The 15,279-nt window shown below is 36.3% G+C and overlaps 1 protein-coding gene across 1 annotated transcript in view; it reads left to right on the forward strand.

Moving 5' to 3' along the window:
- Window positions 1-14,968, forward strand: part of ALDH1A1 (aldehyde dehydrogenase 1 family member A1) — a gene marked incomplete at its 5' end in the record, with an annotated part of 30,371 nt that extends 15,403 nt beyond the window's left edge. Inside the window, 8 exons of the mRNA XM_084225327.1 lie at window positions 1,963-2,091; window positions 4,511-4,624; window positions 6,201-6,303; window positions 6,864-7,048; window positions 8,532-8,696; window positions 10,491-10,648; window positions 12,172-12,246; window positions 14,403-14,968. Of these exons, the coding sequence (XP_084081453.1) occupies window positions 1,963-2,091; window positions 4,511-4,624; window positions 6,201-6,303; window positions 6,864-7,048; window positions 8,532-8,696; window positions 10,491-10,648; window positions 12,172-12,246; window positions 14,403-14,475 (1,002 nt within the window). The 3' untranslated portion in view covers window positions 14,476-14,968. The remainder of the gene's footprint in view (window positions 1-1,962; window positions 2,092-4,510; window positions 4,625-6,200; window positions 6,304-6,863; window positions 7,049-8,531; window positions 8,697-10,490; window positions 10,649-12,171; window positions 12,247-14,402) is intronic.
- Between the last annotated feature and the right edge of the window lie 311 nt (window positions 14,969-15,279).

Raw genomic sequence — 15,279 nt, forward strand, 5'->3', positions numbered from 1 at the left:
ACATAAGTTTCTTGCTACAAATGGAAATGCATTTGAAATTTTACCTATGCAAGTGCATTTGTGAAACATTACTAACCAGGAATTTTCAGGTCCTGAAAGACAGAGACTATCCTGAGTTCTGTGATTCTGATTCATCAGAGTGTGATGAGTCACTTTGGTCAAACCTTGTCCCTCTCCTCCATGTACATGAAGGTAAAATAAATCTCAAAAGTTTGACTTACAAAATAATTTGGAAGATGGAATTGTGTTTGGTTGTAAGTGAAAGAATTAGAAACAAACCAGTAGGAGAGTGTAATATTTACAGTCTATTATGTTTAAGCCTATAAGCCTATAAACAATAAGCTCTTTAAGACCTAGAATATCTGTTATGCTCTGTACGGTGTTCAGACAGCTGGATCTTTGTTTATGGCTAAGACTCATTCACCATGATGGTGGTACAAGTTACAACACAAAGAATGTGTCCAATAAAGCTCCTGTTTGGCACATCTGAATTCCCAGTTTTAAACTCACTCTTTTCAACTGAAGTTTCAAAAGGCCTACCTTAGTCTGATCGTTCAAAACACTTGAGGAGCTCAGGTTCTAAATTTATTTGTGAAGTCTATGTAGTTTTGGTGTGTGTTTGTGAAAGTAGTTGTATTCACTAGGCTCTCCTAATCCACCCACCACCTTGCACATGGTAGTTATGAGCAGCCTCACCTGACGTGCTTGACAACTCAACAGATTCTGAAAAAGTCATCTTGTCTATAAGGTCTGCTCCAACATGTGGGTCCTGCTCATGTTCCCAACATCTTTAAGATGATATTGAAAATTTGCTGTATCTTTAGACCACCACATTGCTTGAATATGTTTGTATTCCGTCTCCAGGAAAGTTTGGGACACTGCTGGTTTAGATCCTCTTGTAGGTCAGACACAAGACATTTCAAGTAAAACACTCAGTCAAGCTATGATAAAGAGCTAGAAGCACTAGATGTGGCCATTTAAAATATAATCCTGGAAGTAAAAGAAGCAGCTAGTACCAACACTGGCTTCCCTTATACAATGTTAATATTTCTGAGTATATCTTCATTTTCCCTCCACTGAAATATGGACCAACAAACTGGAGTTTTCTATAAAAGCCAAAACTGTGAGGACTATGTGTATGCTGCAAACCACTTTTGATAGCTCACCCTTTCCCCTTCCTTTCAATTATGCAGTTGTATGTACAACTTTAACAATGAACATGCAGAATCCCCTGCAATCCCTCACTTCATGTTACTTATGCTCTCATTATTTTTGGGGCTGGGGGTGAGTCTGAAAGGAGATAGAGAGAAAAAAAAGTGTTGCATGTTTATTCCTCCTAGCCTTTCTGACATAATAGGTAACTCTTAACTGCCTTTTTCCCTATTTCAAAAAGGCATCTGTTGAGCTGAGGCTCATGGCCTCAATGCCACTCACACTATAGCAAATATTCTCAAAGGGGAAAAGCTATTTTCCCCACGTCATGTTGACCCTCACACTGCAGAACATGGGATCCGAAGCGTTCAGCTGCTCTTCAGTCTGCCTGAACTGCTCACAACAGCCAGTGAAACCTCCAGGGGAGAGGGCAGGGACAGCATTATGTGTTATTACCTTCTCTCCCTTAGAAAGCTGAATTGGTGATAGATGTGACCATTCAAGATAGCAAAACTCCCAATTGCACCACTAATCCAACAACTGCCTGTAATACTTTGTTAAAGGAGTACACTCATTGTCTCTTGAGCTTGTAGCTAAAACCTTGGATCCCCTAGACTTACACATAAACAACAATCCCCAGTTTGTACTACATGGCTTGCCAATTGTTTTTTTCAAAACATCTTCCTTCTGAAAGGAGTTCAACAAAAAGTTCAACCACCCAGCTGAAAATTTGCACTATTATAATAGAAAAAGCTAAGGTATTTTGGTGATGTATTAGAAATAGGATACACTTTCTCATCTGTCTTTCAGTGGAACTTCCCGTTGGTTATGTTCATCTGGAAGATTGCCCCTGCCCTTTGTTGTGGAAACACGGTGGTTGTCAAACCAGCAGAACAAACTCCACTCAGTGCCCTTTACATGGGATCCTTAATTAAAGAGGTAAGTCACCAACAACAGGGTTATCTGCCCCTCTCAGAAGTGTAAGAGTACACTGCAGCTGAAATGCCACAAAGGTAATACAAGACAGGCTCATTGCATGCCCAGTCTTGCACTGTGGAACTTACCTTGCTGTAAACCAGTGAAGCCAAACCAGGGCAAAACATGCATATCTTTCAGCCTAGTACGCACACAATAAATCCCACAACATCAATTTAGTAAACTCCATTCTTTAGCCAATTTTTTTGCATTAACAAAGCACAGTACCTTTCAGAGTCAAAAGCGAACAAGGAGTCAAGTGCAGAGTATTTGGAGGTGGGTGGCAATGACTTTATTAGCACAGTTATCACAGAAAAGAACCTGCTTGTACAGCTTTTTTTTTTTTTTTTAACTGAACAAAGTTTTTATCCACCTAAGTTTATTATTAACAGGGAGCTGTAAAATCAAGCTGGTGACTGCTGCCAAACCTGTGAATTCTCTTCACACAGAAACCGTGAGAAGACACTTTGTGCTCCTGAGCAAGGGGTGTGCCAGTTTCTTCAGAAAGCTAGTGTCTCCAAAGCTAACTATTGTGCCCAGTGCAGCAAACAACTAAAGAGAACAGTAAAACAGGTTAGCTTTCTTCCCAATAAAATCAACAAATACAGTCTAATATGTTCAAAGGTTGGCACAGATGTCAGTAATCACCAGTGCAGTAACCTTGCAGAGTTTTAGTGGAATGACTTGGCACATTTTATAATTCTGCTTTAAAACAGTGATTCAACACAGCACACTGACTGGTTGTGTGTTAATATTAAACAGAAACTAAGTTATTATCAGAATGGAGCCATGTCCTGCTATTATTGCATCACATAGTAAATGCTATTAGATAATAGTGGGGACAAGGAAGAGCTTTTAAAAATATGAGAGAAACCTTCTCTATTAATTTCTAACAATAAGTATCTGAAAGTGTATTTCTCTGAAAAAAGTAGCTTTACAGGGAAATTAGCTCAATTCTGTTATGATCTAATGAAATATCTATTGTGATATTCTGATTTCTTGAAAGGCAAGCTCAGAAGTGGGAATGTGACAAATAGCCAGAATATAAAAAATACATTGGAGGCCAAGTCCCTGCCAGCGATCACTTTGATAGCTGCTTTAGACTTGTGAAAATATCCTGAGGTTTAATTTAACTTTCTAGTTCCTAAATGCCCGATTTAAAAAAAAATATATATAGTCACTTCTGGTAACCTTCACTATCTTGCTTAATGGCACTCACAAGATTCCCTTACTAACGTTTAGAGAAGAGCTCCTAAAACAAACATGGAAATGAAATGCTCAAAGGGAGATTCCTCTACACAAATTAAGAAAGAAAGACAATGCTAAGCAAATGGAAAGAACTTCATGGTCTCATCAATTTCAGGGTAAATATTTATCTGGAAAATTAAATGAGCATAAAAAGCATTGACCGACTGTATCTGAATGAAACTGTAAGGAATAAAAGCTGCTTGAACAGAAGTAAGAATTTGTTATCCAAAATGCAGGACATGAGTTTTAGGAGCTCCAACTCACCACCTGAAAGTCACAATTTTCTAAAAATCTATGGAGCTTTAGCATGTAATTCTAAAGTCCTGTTCACTGCTATAAAGAGATTTATTGAAGTGATAATGCAGGATATGAATCTATTTGATATTTTAATTCTGTGTTCCTCAAGTGTCATTGAGATTGTGCAGCTGCTTCATAAACCAACAAAATTCCGTCTACTCTTCACAAATCCTCGGGGTTTGCCTGACAAGCTACTGGAAGAAAATAGCTTATTTAGCTGAGAATGGAAGATATCTAATACAGGATTTATGGGAAACAATGCATTTGTTTTGAACCATAGGAAAAGCTTATTTGCATAAAAAATGTGCAAGATATTGAAACTATGCCTATCTCAGCCTGCTTGTTTATGCTTAGTAGCTGCCACTTTCTTGCTGTAAACTCTCACGTTGCCTACTGTACTTTCAACCTACATCCAGAGTTCCATCACTTTTCTCAACTTCAGTAGCAGATGATTAATTAAATTTCATCTAGCATGGATATCAATGTGCAGAAGTCAAGCAAGCACATCTGTTGATTCAAACAGCTTGAATGAAGCAAACATGAAAGTAAGCAATATTTGTTTACACATCTGAGTGACAAAATTTTAAAAAATATTTCTTCAGAAATGGCACTGACAAAGAATGAAAGCAATATATTCTCTGAGAAAAAGCAAAAAATATTTCAATAACCTAAAAGACAGGTGAAAGAAAGAGGGTGTAAATCATGTGAGAATGAAACCTTGTGGGGCTCTAGGGCTGAGAATAGGTGGCTGGAGAACTGAAAAGGGAAGACCATGCAACACATGTTCTTAAAGTTATTATCCTTCCCCAAATTTACAGGATTTTTTCTTCCAATTCAGGCAGGATTTCCACCGGGAGTAGTGAATATTGTGCCAGGCTTTGGACCCACCGCTGGAGCAGCAATTTCTCACCACATGGATATAGACAAAGTAGCCTTCACAGGCTCTACAGAGGTAGTATAAGAAAATACAAGAAGGAAAGAAAGAAAATATAAGCAGGAAATGTGCCCCTCAGATTCCCATCAATGATTTAATGTCTAACTTATTCTATGCAATTATTTTAACTGTCTTCTTTCTTTAGGCTGCTGGTTTGTTAAACAAAGTCTGTTTAATGATTTGTTGGTTATTATTAACTTTCAACATATTTAAACAATGTTTGTATTGCTGGAAAGCCCTTCAAACAAAGGCAGTCCATGAGATACAGAAGATCCTAGTATACCAAGGGTATTTTAAGTTTTACTCCTTTAAATCAAAACTTTTTCATAACATTCTTTTTTTAAGATGTTCTGTTATCTTTGAGTTTAATAACAACAGGATGACAGGAAGGTACCTAGGAAAACTCATTCTTCAGTCTGCACACATTTAGGTGAGGTGACAGATTTTTGGTATTTCATTGATACTAAGTACCATCTGGGTGGTCTGGGTGTTTAAATATGTATCTGTTTAAAAGGAAGGTCACTGTTAATTTTCCCTAACCTTCACTCTGAAGAGCTGTGAGTACTATAATAGAATATTTCTCATTGCAGGCTACATATAGGATTAGGATTAGCTATTTCTTTGATACATTATATTGTCTGTCTAAATGCATGCTAAACGGAAAAGCTGCCATCTGGTCTCTTCATAGCTTCATGTCAGGGATCAATCCACACTGAGTGCAAGAGCTACGTTTACTCTCAGAAACCTTCAGCTCTATAGTAATGAGATATGAAAACAACCCAAAACCCTGAGAAATATCCCACAGATGTTTCCAATAGACAGTGACAACTACAGTTCCCAGTGCCCAGGGATCCCCCAAAGGCAGAGGATCCAGAGGCTGTATTCTAGAGTTTGGTGACTGCTCTCTTCTAGCAGTGCAATTTAGCAGTGAGAAATGATGGCAGAAAGGCTGACAGAGGGTGAAAGTTTTCCTGATGGTTGCTACACACAGGCAGATAGAGACCAAAGCCACAAGAGCTACAAGCAGATTTTTCCTTCACAGCTTTTCCAGGGCAATCCATAGTACGTAGTTCCTTCAACCATGTCATCAGTAGTAAAAAGCAGGGCAAGGGTCCTAGCTTGCAGTGCTCATTTCCTGCTCTTCATTCATCCAAGAGAGAAATTGAAACAAGGAAGAGTGTCCATGCAGCCAGTGTAGATTTTTCTCATAAACTTTGCACAATAAAGAGCTTTCTCATGCATAAAACAAAGGAATTTTAGCCTAATGGGAGTAGCAGGTGAAGGAGCAACCTGTGCCTGCTTTAGATTAGAGATATGTGCAAGTAGAGCAGTAGCAACCAAAAAAAGCACCATGTATCTTTGGCAGTTGGCATTACAGGGGAAAAGTCTTCTAGAAAACATTTCCAGTTCATAGGTCACAAGTCCTCTGTACCCTGACTCTTTTCAGTTGTTTTATTTTAACCTTTTTTTCATTTTTTTTTACTGGGATAGTAGAAATCTCTTAACTGATTTTCACTTTTGAGGAAAACAGAAAAGTATTATAGAGGCCATTACAAACTTTTTGACATGAACCTGTCCTCTTCCTACCTTTTAGGTTGGTAAACTGATTAAAGAAGCGGCAGGGAAGAGCAATCTGAAGAGAGTTACCTTGGAACTTGGAGGAAAAAGTCCTAACATTATATTTGCAGATGCAGATTGTTAGTAGCAATTTTATTATATGAACTACTACTATTGCAAATCCAATATGCTTTTTCCTTTCTTTGCCAGTAAATTAATTTAACCTTTTCAAAAAATAAGTAATTTTAATGTTTTCTGGTCATGCCATAATTTTAAGTTAGTTTGCCACCAAAGTCGATTGCTCCTGAATAAATGTGGAGCTCTGAAAACCTGTTCACCCTTAATGTAATTAATGATCATCCTAATGAAACATGAATGAAGACTGAAAAGAAGATAGAAGGATCTTAAACAGGTTTATTAACTTTCTGTCTGAATACTCTTCTTGACACTCCTGACAGGGCAAGAAATGTTAAATATACATTTCCCACAGAATATCTGAATGTGTATTCAGCTCGGTGTACCATGATGCTCTTGAGATAGGTAGCTGGAAATAAGTAAATGGTTGTATATCTGTGTTTTAAAGGGCCATAAAAATAAAACGTGCTAGAAAGGGAAATTAGATGGGTGACAAAGGTTAGTAAAGATTTTATGATGTGACGATTCAGGCTTTTGATCTGATCAAGTCTACATTTCTTTGCAGTGGACGCTGCTGTGGAATTTGCCCATATTGGTCTGTTCTATCACCAGGGACAGTGTTGTATAGCAGGATCTAGGATTTTTGTGGAAGAGCCTATTTATGATGAGTTTGTTCGCCGGAGCATTGAAAGAGCAAAGAAGTATACTCTTGGGGATCCTTTGAAGCCTGGTGTACAGCAAGGCCCTCAAGTGAGTAATATTACATGTTTTCAGACTAATTCTGTCATGACACCACAATTTAATGTCTTTCCAAACCTACTGTTGCAGTAGTTTCAAGGCTAAGTTTTATAGAGTTTAGTCTGGAGTACAAAGAGGAAGAAATCAGAGTGATTGTTGTTTGTGCCAATATCATAGCCCTAAGGTCTCTTTCTCTTTTTATTATTGAAGGGGAACAATTATAAAAAATTGAAATGCTTCGAAAAACTTCAATGCAAGATCTGTAAAAGTGCAAGTACAATCACCTATGTCATGTTAGAACTTGCTAGCTTTTCATTCAGATAGTGCCACTATAAGTGGCTAGCTTGAAGAAATAAGGGTATCAATATCTTTTCCCTTTTTTCAAGGCACTAGACTTTTATTATGCTGCTCTCAGTTTTAGAATATTACACAATTAAAGTGCAAGAGGTTTTTTTCTCCTTTTGTTAAAAGATCATACCAACAGCTTTCCCATCAAATGAATGTTAAAATGCAGCATTAAGAAGAATTGCTATCACAATGCTGTGAACTCAGCACTGTTACAATAGTTCTCATCTAGTCTTATTCCCACATCAGTTTATACTGCAGGACATGGAATAAAAGCATGGAAAAAAGCCCAGTAGTAGAGACAAAGAAAAAGTAGGAGGCAAAACCACTCCCATGCATTTGATAGAGTAATATATTCTTTATTGGTTATCACAGGCTTTTTGAGTAATAAAAGACACCCAGTAAATTGGAAAAAATGCACCCCAAGCCACAATATATTTGGGAAATTTAAAAATATTATTTTAATATCCTGAAATATGTTTTGATACAAGGAAATAAATTCAGCAGAATAAATTTAAAAGTCAAAGGGCAGGAAGATTCAAAAAAGTAAACTCCATTTGTCTAGTGTACAGCTAATATAAAATTAACAGAAATGCTCTCTCATATTATTGTGGCTTTATTGAGTCTGAATTTCACAGTAACAATATAATTGAGAGATGTAAATGCACTCTTATTAAAAAATTAAGGAAGCTAAACATGTGAAAAAAGCAATAATGAAAATATTTGAATGAGCACAAAGACTCTTTTCTCCTCCAGTCTCATAATTTGCATTTCTTGACCTATTTTTATCCTTAGCAACCTTTAGCTGAAGCTTAACTATTTTACAGATTAGAAAATATTCTCCCTTTAGAACTGGTATGATTCCATTTAATGAAAAATTGTAAGTATGGGTGTAGCTGCATTTCTTTTATAGTAGTTATGTTAAATATCTCTCTTTGTCGTCAGATACCTTGTTATGTTTTCTAGAGTAATTCTTTCTAGAAACAAAAAATTATAGCCTGTATTAGATCTATTCACTGTGGTCCATTGCCACAGAGAAAAAGGCATATTTCTCTCCAGCTCACTGGGACACAGGTTTAGGTTAATAAGTCAGAAGACCAACTGTTATCTGTGTGTGCTGTTTTCATTCCTGAAATATCTTTTCATTTAGATTGATAAGGAGCAGTATAAAAAAATACTGGAGCTAATTGAGAGTGGTAAAAAAGAAGGAGCCAAACTGGAATGTGGAGGAGGTCCATGGGGAGACAAGGGTTACTTCATCCAGCCCACAGTTTTTTCTAATGTTACAGATGATATGCGCATCGCCAAAGAAGAGGTAAATAAATCTTCAGCAGTCTCTTCTCTCACTGGAAGTTGTCTGTTTAAATATCTGTACAAAATATTCATTTAGAAGGCCAAGAGACTACATGAAAATCCTCTTATTAAACCTGTTGTTCTATCCTGGTGGTGTTTAAAGTGCTTTTGTTGTTTTCTGGTGCCCATTTCACCAGATTGCTCAAGGAGGGAAAGGAGTATGAGGCTGCCCTGCCAGCAAAGGCTCCTGCAATAGATAAATGCTGAGGTTTGGATTGTTTGACTGCTCCATACTGCCCATTTCTCACATATCAAAGTCACAGTGACCTGTAAACCTTGGAGACACAACTTGTGAATGTTTTACACTGCCTAAGTAACCACTTTACTTGGTGTTTGCATGCACTAGGCAGCTACTTTGCAATGTGAGAAACTAGTTGGATTGTGCTTCCAGAGGCATTTTGTTTGTAGCATTTCATTTTGCCCCTGTGAGCAAACTTAGATCAGTTTGCAGATGTGTCTACACTTCAATGAAGAATCTGCTACTGTCCCCACTGAGATGACAATGCCAGGGCACCAACAGTGACTGCCCAGAACCAGAAACATTTGAGAGTGCTGAGCTGCCATCTGAGCTAGTTCTCTACATAAAGACCCAAAGTCAAGTCATGACCTCTTTGCTGTGTTTTTTTACATTTATCTTAATCAATAACTGCTGCAATTGGGCTGCAATTGGTGTCCATTATGCTACTTCATATTAGAAAGCTGATGCAGTCTCCTAAGCATACTTGGTACATCTGGCAAGAGCCAACAGCCTGAGTTAAAACGAACAACAGAGCATTTAGAATTAATTGTGACAGGAAAAGGGGTGTAAGACATGACAGACCTGTATGAGACAGAATTTGGATTGTTTCCACCATACTATGAGTCAAGTAGGAAACACCACAGAGTTACGATTTTTTCGCAGTTCTGTTAGTTACTCTTTGGTCAGTAGTACAAGAACTGCTCCCCACATTATTTGAAGTGTAATGAACAAAGAAGCTACGAATAGCCAAAACAGTTCAAATAATATTAATGTTTAAAGAATGTCTGAGTTTTGAAGTTCACAACTTGAGCACCTGGAGGAATGTTCAGTGGTTTTCTGATCTATGGAAATCAATCCTTAGAAGTCTAGGTAGAAACCAGCACTAAAAACTCAGTCAAGTAGAAAGCTCAGTCTATGGAAATAGAATTAGTTAGATGTTGTAATGCACACCTCAGCCTACATAGTCTTGGTGTTTTGTGATAGGCATGGGCACCTCTGACAGAGAACTCTGAACAAGGGTAGCAGGAAAGCTGAACTGAAGGACTATTTTCTTACCTGACACCAATATGGAAAGCAGAATTAGTTGTTTCACTTGGAGTACACTCAGTTGTGCAGCTACCTGCAGCAATAAAATTCTAATAGTAAATTTAGGTGAATGAAAATTGAATGTCTTTCTTGACTTTAAAAATAGAGCTTGTCCAGAAAACGCAAGTTTGTTGGTAACCAGTATAGATACGTAGCACACTGTGACACCATGTTAACTACCTTTATGATGGGTGCCTTTTAATCATTGTTCATTTATGGTTTTATGAATTATTTACAATTGGTAATCTTGATTTCCTTCATATTGCAAAAATTTTTATGCAAATGTATAGTACTTTTTAGAACTTTATTCACTCTTGACTGAATGAATTCAGGAATAAGGCCATCTGACAGAAGTAAACTTGAAATACATCAATTACTTCAAATAATAAGTTATTCTAGTTCACTTCATATGTTTGCATGTGTTTAATACAGATATTTGGACCTGTTCAACAAATCATGAAGTTTAAAACCATAGATGAAGTTATCAAGAGGGCCAATAATACCACCTACGGCTTAGCAGCAGCAGTTTTTACCAAAGACATTGACAAAGCATTGACATTTGCAGCTGCCCTTCAGGCTGGAACAGTATGGTAAGTAGAGTATTTTTTAGTTCTTACTTTAGATCTGCAGGTGCCAATGGCACTAATTATAAGACATATTCACAGTATTTTGGGTGGTCTTTTTTTATATTTATTCCTTATCATCTTTATAGAGGTAGATCATTGTCTCTTTTGTTTATCTTTCCCATATGTTTCCCTATTTAATGTGCTTTAATAGTTACTTCTTGTTAGTCATCATACCATTTTCTGATAAACTTACTCAAAAAAAGGGAATTTACATTCCAAAAAGAAAAGGAAACTAAAGAAAATGCTGTGAGAGTGCCCTTTACTTCAGGATCTGTGGATAGCTCAATAGATATGAGATCAGTTTTGGTATTGCATGAAGAAGTTAATTCTCTGAAGTTCAGTGGCCATTATCCTGGGCAGAGCCTTTTCCATTTCTGTTATGTGAAAGATTGATAAAATGTGATTGAACAAAGAAAGGCTGTACAAGCTGGGAGAACTACTACAAGGCCAGTTATTTCCAGCAATAGAAAAGAAGAGGCAACCTATATGAAACTGGAAAAGAAAAAGCTATGAAATGAAAGAGTGAAAGCTTGGAGGCATAGCAGGGTCTAGCGACAATCACTGACAAAAACCGCATTTCCCTATAGTTATTTCAATGCATCAGAAGGAGACCAACCAATTTTACTTGAATGCAAAACCTGTGTCCAATTTACATTTTATCTGGAAACACTTGCAACCAGCACAAATTCCTGCCCAAGTCCTGTGATCTAAGAACATATGCTTTCCAAAAATAAGCTAACAGTCTTGCCTCCAGAGTTGGTATTCTTTATATGGAAGAAAGTTTAGAATAGAAGTGGAATATTTGGGATTTGCTTTTTCATGATTAGTGGTCTAGGAATCCTTAGCTATGAACAGAATCTCTTTTGTTGAAACCAGTAGACTGGCAAGGAGGATAGAATATAAGATACGAAAATAGAGAATATTTGATTTGACAAGGTTGTAAGACAAAAAGAGCTCCTCAGCTAGGAAAAGGGATGCACCTTCTGCCAAAATTCTTCATACCTAAAAGTTTGCCTGTGAAATTCCTTTCTTACTTATTATTGTGTCTTTTGTTCTAAACCACAATACAAAATAAGGTTTAAATGAGTAGAACCAAACAAAACTTCCTAAATATATAGTGAAGCTATCCTGCAAGTATCTATTGGAAGGGTACATAAACTCTTCTGCAGAACACTTATCTGTGGATAACCTTTTGTGAAAAAGCTTATGTATAAATTAGAAATTTTACTGCAATGATCAGAGAAAGATATGACTGTCTCTCAGCTTGAAGACTCTTGTTCAGTTTTAGTACTCTGATAATAACTGTAGTTGTTTTTGATGTTTCATTTATCTGAACTTCAAACTACATATATTTTTACAAATATACACTTAGATGTTGCTTGTGGCTATGACCATAGGCTTTTTAGAGGTGACAGATAACCTCTGATTTTTCAGAAGAGAAAAAAAATTTTTTCACACTGTCAAAAATAATTTTCCTGTTCTTCCAGGGTTAATTGCTATAGTGCATTGTCCGCTCAATGTCCCTTTGGAGGTTTTAAGATGTCAGGAAATGGACGAGAAATGTAAGTAAATACTTTTAAAGCTGTAGATTAACAGGAAATTCAAAATCAAATTCCAAACACTGACTTAAAATATGCATAACTAGGATGTCCAGTTTGAGATTTTGGCAAATAAGTCTCTAGAGTTCTTAGTGGCATCATGTTGTCAGAGGCAAGGTCAACCAGCAATTCCTATACAAAATAAATAAGAAAATTTCTTAGAGGCACACTTTTTCAGTATGACTAATTCGCAGTATATCGTGGTTGCAGTACACTGGTAAGCAAAACTGACCATTGTGTTTATGGTTTACATTTTTTGCACATATAGAGAAACTCTCATTTTCATGAAGATTAATCTGTGGGGAGTTTGCGAAATCCCCTTTAAATGCTAGGTTTTGAAAGCATAAGACTTTCCCAAATCCTTGATTTAAGCAAGATTTTCAGTTAAAAGTTTGTGAAACTAATGTTTTTACAGTATGTGCCAGCCAGGTCAAAAGTTTTGACGAAAATGATCCTCTTTAGTCTTTGGACTTTTTTTATCCCAGAATAGAAGTAGAGTAGCATACATATATTATAAACAAATCAAATTTTTTCAAACTTCTGAGTTTTAATCCAGTTTCAACTTCAATCATATCCAGTCTTACTTGTATTCGTTGTTTAAAAATTCCACATGTACAAGAACAAACTATTTTTAAAGCAATGAGTAAAAATTAGTACATGGAAACCTTTTTTTTTATTAAGATAAATACATAACACTTCTAATGAACCATGGAAGTGATTTAGAAAGATATGTATAGATGAGGCACTTCAGAGCTTCTCTTTATATAGTTTCTCCAGAAATAAAGGCTAGTGTTTTCATACTTGCTCATCACTGGGCACAATCTGCTTCTGATGGCAAAGCTCCCGCTGACTTCAAAGGAAACAGTCAAGCCAACGGTGAGAGCTTTAGAAAACTGGAAATTGAAACCGTTTAATAATTTAGGCCATTTTTATCAAATGCAGATTTGCCTTTGTTGGGTGAGGGCGCCAATAATTGGGAGATAATCAATTCTGAATTACAGTCTTTTTCAGAAATATTTTTTTGATTTATTTGCTGGAAATCACAGACTATCAAAAATGTTCTCTATAACAGTACATTTTGAAAGAATGAATCTTTCATGCTAACAAAGTTTTCAGGTTCAAAGTCACACTGGGACAATAAAAATATTCCCACTATAGGACAAGGAAAAAATTATCACCAGATAGAAGCCTGTCATGAGAAAATTTGTAAATATGTGACAACCATTTCTAGGAGAAGTGGAAATATGTGTGCAAAACCTACATTGAAAAAATTAGGATATGGTTGTGTTAAGCCACTGACTTTCTTGATCCCAGAATAAAATTATCCATATAATTCTTGGAATGATAATGCTATTATGAATTAAACTACCAAATGTCATACACTAACAAAATTCCTCTCCAAAAATGAAGGGAATCAGTAAACATTTTCACCCAGCACAAGTGTTCTGAGCACAGATTTCCGTTTTATATCTAATAAGATAGATTTCCGCTTATATCTAATAAGAGAGCAGTAAGATCTGTGTAACATTATACTGTAGCAAATCCTTGTTCCACAGAACAATCAGTTATGTCTAAATAGTTTGGCTACATCAGATGTCAAATAGTTAGGACTACAAACAAGCTTCATCTCATCACTGAAAACATAAAGGTGAAACGTGGTCATAACATGCCAAAGATTTCAACTCTTATTCACTGACCCAGTTTTCATCCTGGAATAATTTTGTCCCCCGTTTACTTTAGATGAAGTTCCTCTTCTTTGACTCTGAAGAAAGCTCTTGATATCAGAAGAAGAGCTTTACAAATAACTAGCTTGAACATACTTGTGAAGATCTAACATGCTCTTTATCTGCTGTACAGAAATCCGGTTTAGAAATACTCTAAATTAAACACCGCTCACAGAACTAAAACTACTCTCTCTGCCATTTTTCTCGGAAGAACATTGCTGTAGCTTTTCAAAAGGTTTCCAGCAGCAGTCTAGCTGCACAGCTGTCTTCCAAATATGTCCAGTGTACTTGTTATATATCCAGCCAATGGCACACTACCACTGAAAATTCCATCTAGAAAAAAACTCATATAAAAAGCATTAGCATAAATGCTACTCTTTGTTCTCTTTTATCTAGGGGAGAATATGGACTTCATGAATACACAGAAGTTAAGACTGTCACCATCAAAATCCCTCAAAAGAACTCGTAATGCTGTTTGAAGTGCAGAAATTAGCATCTTCAAATGAATCTGAAAAGGCTATCTGAACTCTCAATTGTTTTGTTGTCCAAGTGATGCATTAACTTTTCTGCTTTCTGACTGTATAAGACATACCTTCTTACATTAACAATATAAGGAATAGCATAGAAAAATTTATGTGATTAATTGTGAAAAGAAATCTTTAATGTCTGACTCACAGCTAACTCATTTTAAAATTGAAATCCAGAAAGATCTACTCTTGTTTGCAGTTGTAGTTCTCTGTAGTTTTATGAAAATTTTCCTTTTTCAGTATATTCTACAAGTACAGTTTGAATTTATGTGCTCTTGTAAGTGTTAGATGTCAAGTTCTCCTTGCATTTGCTTTGTGGCTGTAACAAAAGCACTAAACAGTAGTTAGCAGATGTTTCTATGTTTCTCTAGATAAATTTCTCAGACTATTAAAGTTGTTCATCGTGCTACATGAATGTAATCTGTATGTTAAAAAAATATTAAAATTCACCTACAAAACCTAGTACTTCTCCCTTCATTAGTCTTTTCCATTGTACCAGTTCACCACTGGGCAAAATGTATCAGAGGCACCAGGGGCGTGTTCAGGTCATCAGAAATGAACTGCATCTGCTATATGGAGGCTGAAGACCCCAATATTTTTTCAGTATTATAACTGGAAAAACACGAACACAGTAAACAAATTCAGAATGGTAAACAGTTTGCAAAAAGCCAGCAGTTGGCTTTGCAGTGGTAAGTGCATAAGTAATCTTAACAGACATATGGGCAAGAAACAGAGAAGAGATAGTG

The sequence above is a fragment of the Fringilla coelebs genome (genome assembly GCF_963513975.1).
Source record: "Fringilla coelebs genome assembly, chromosome: Z".
Taxonomy (NCBI): domain Eukaryota; kingdom Metazoa; phylum Chordata; class Aves; order Passeriformes; family Fringillidae; genus Fringilla; species Fringilla coelebs.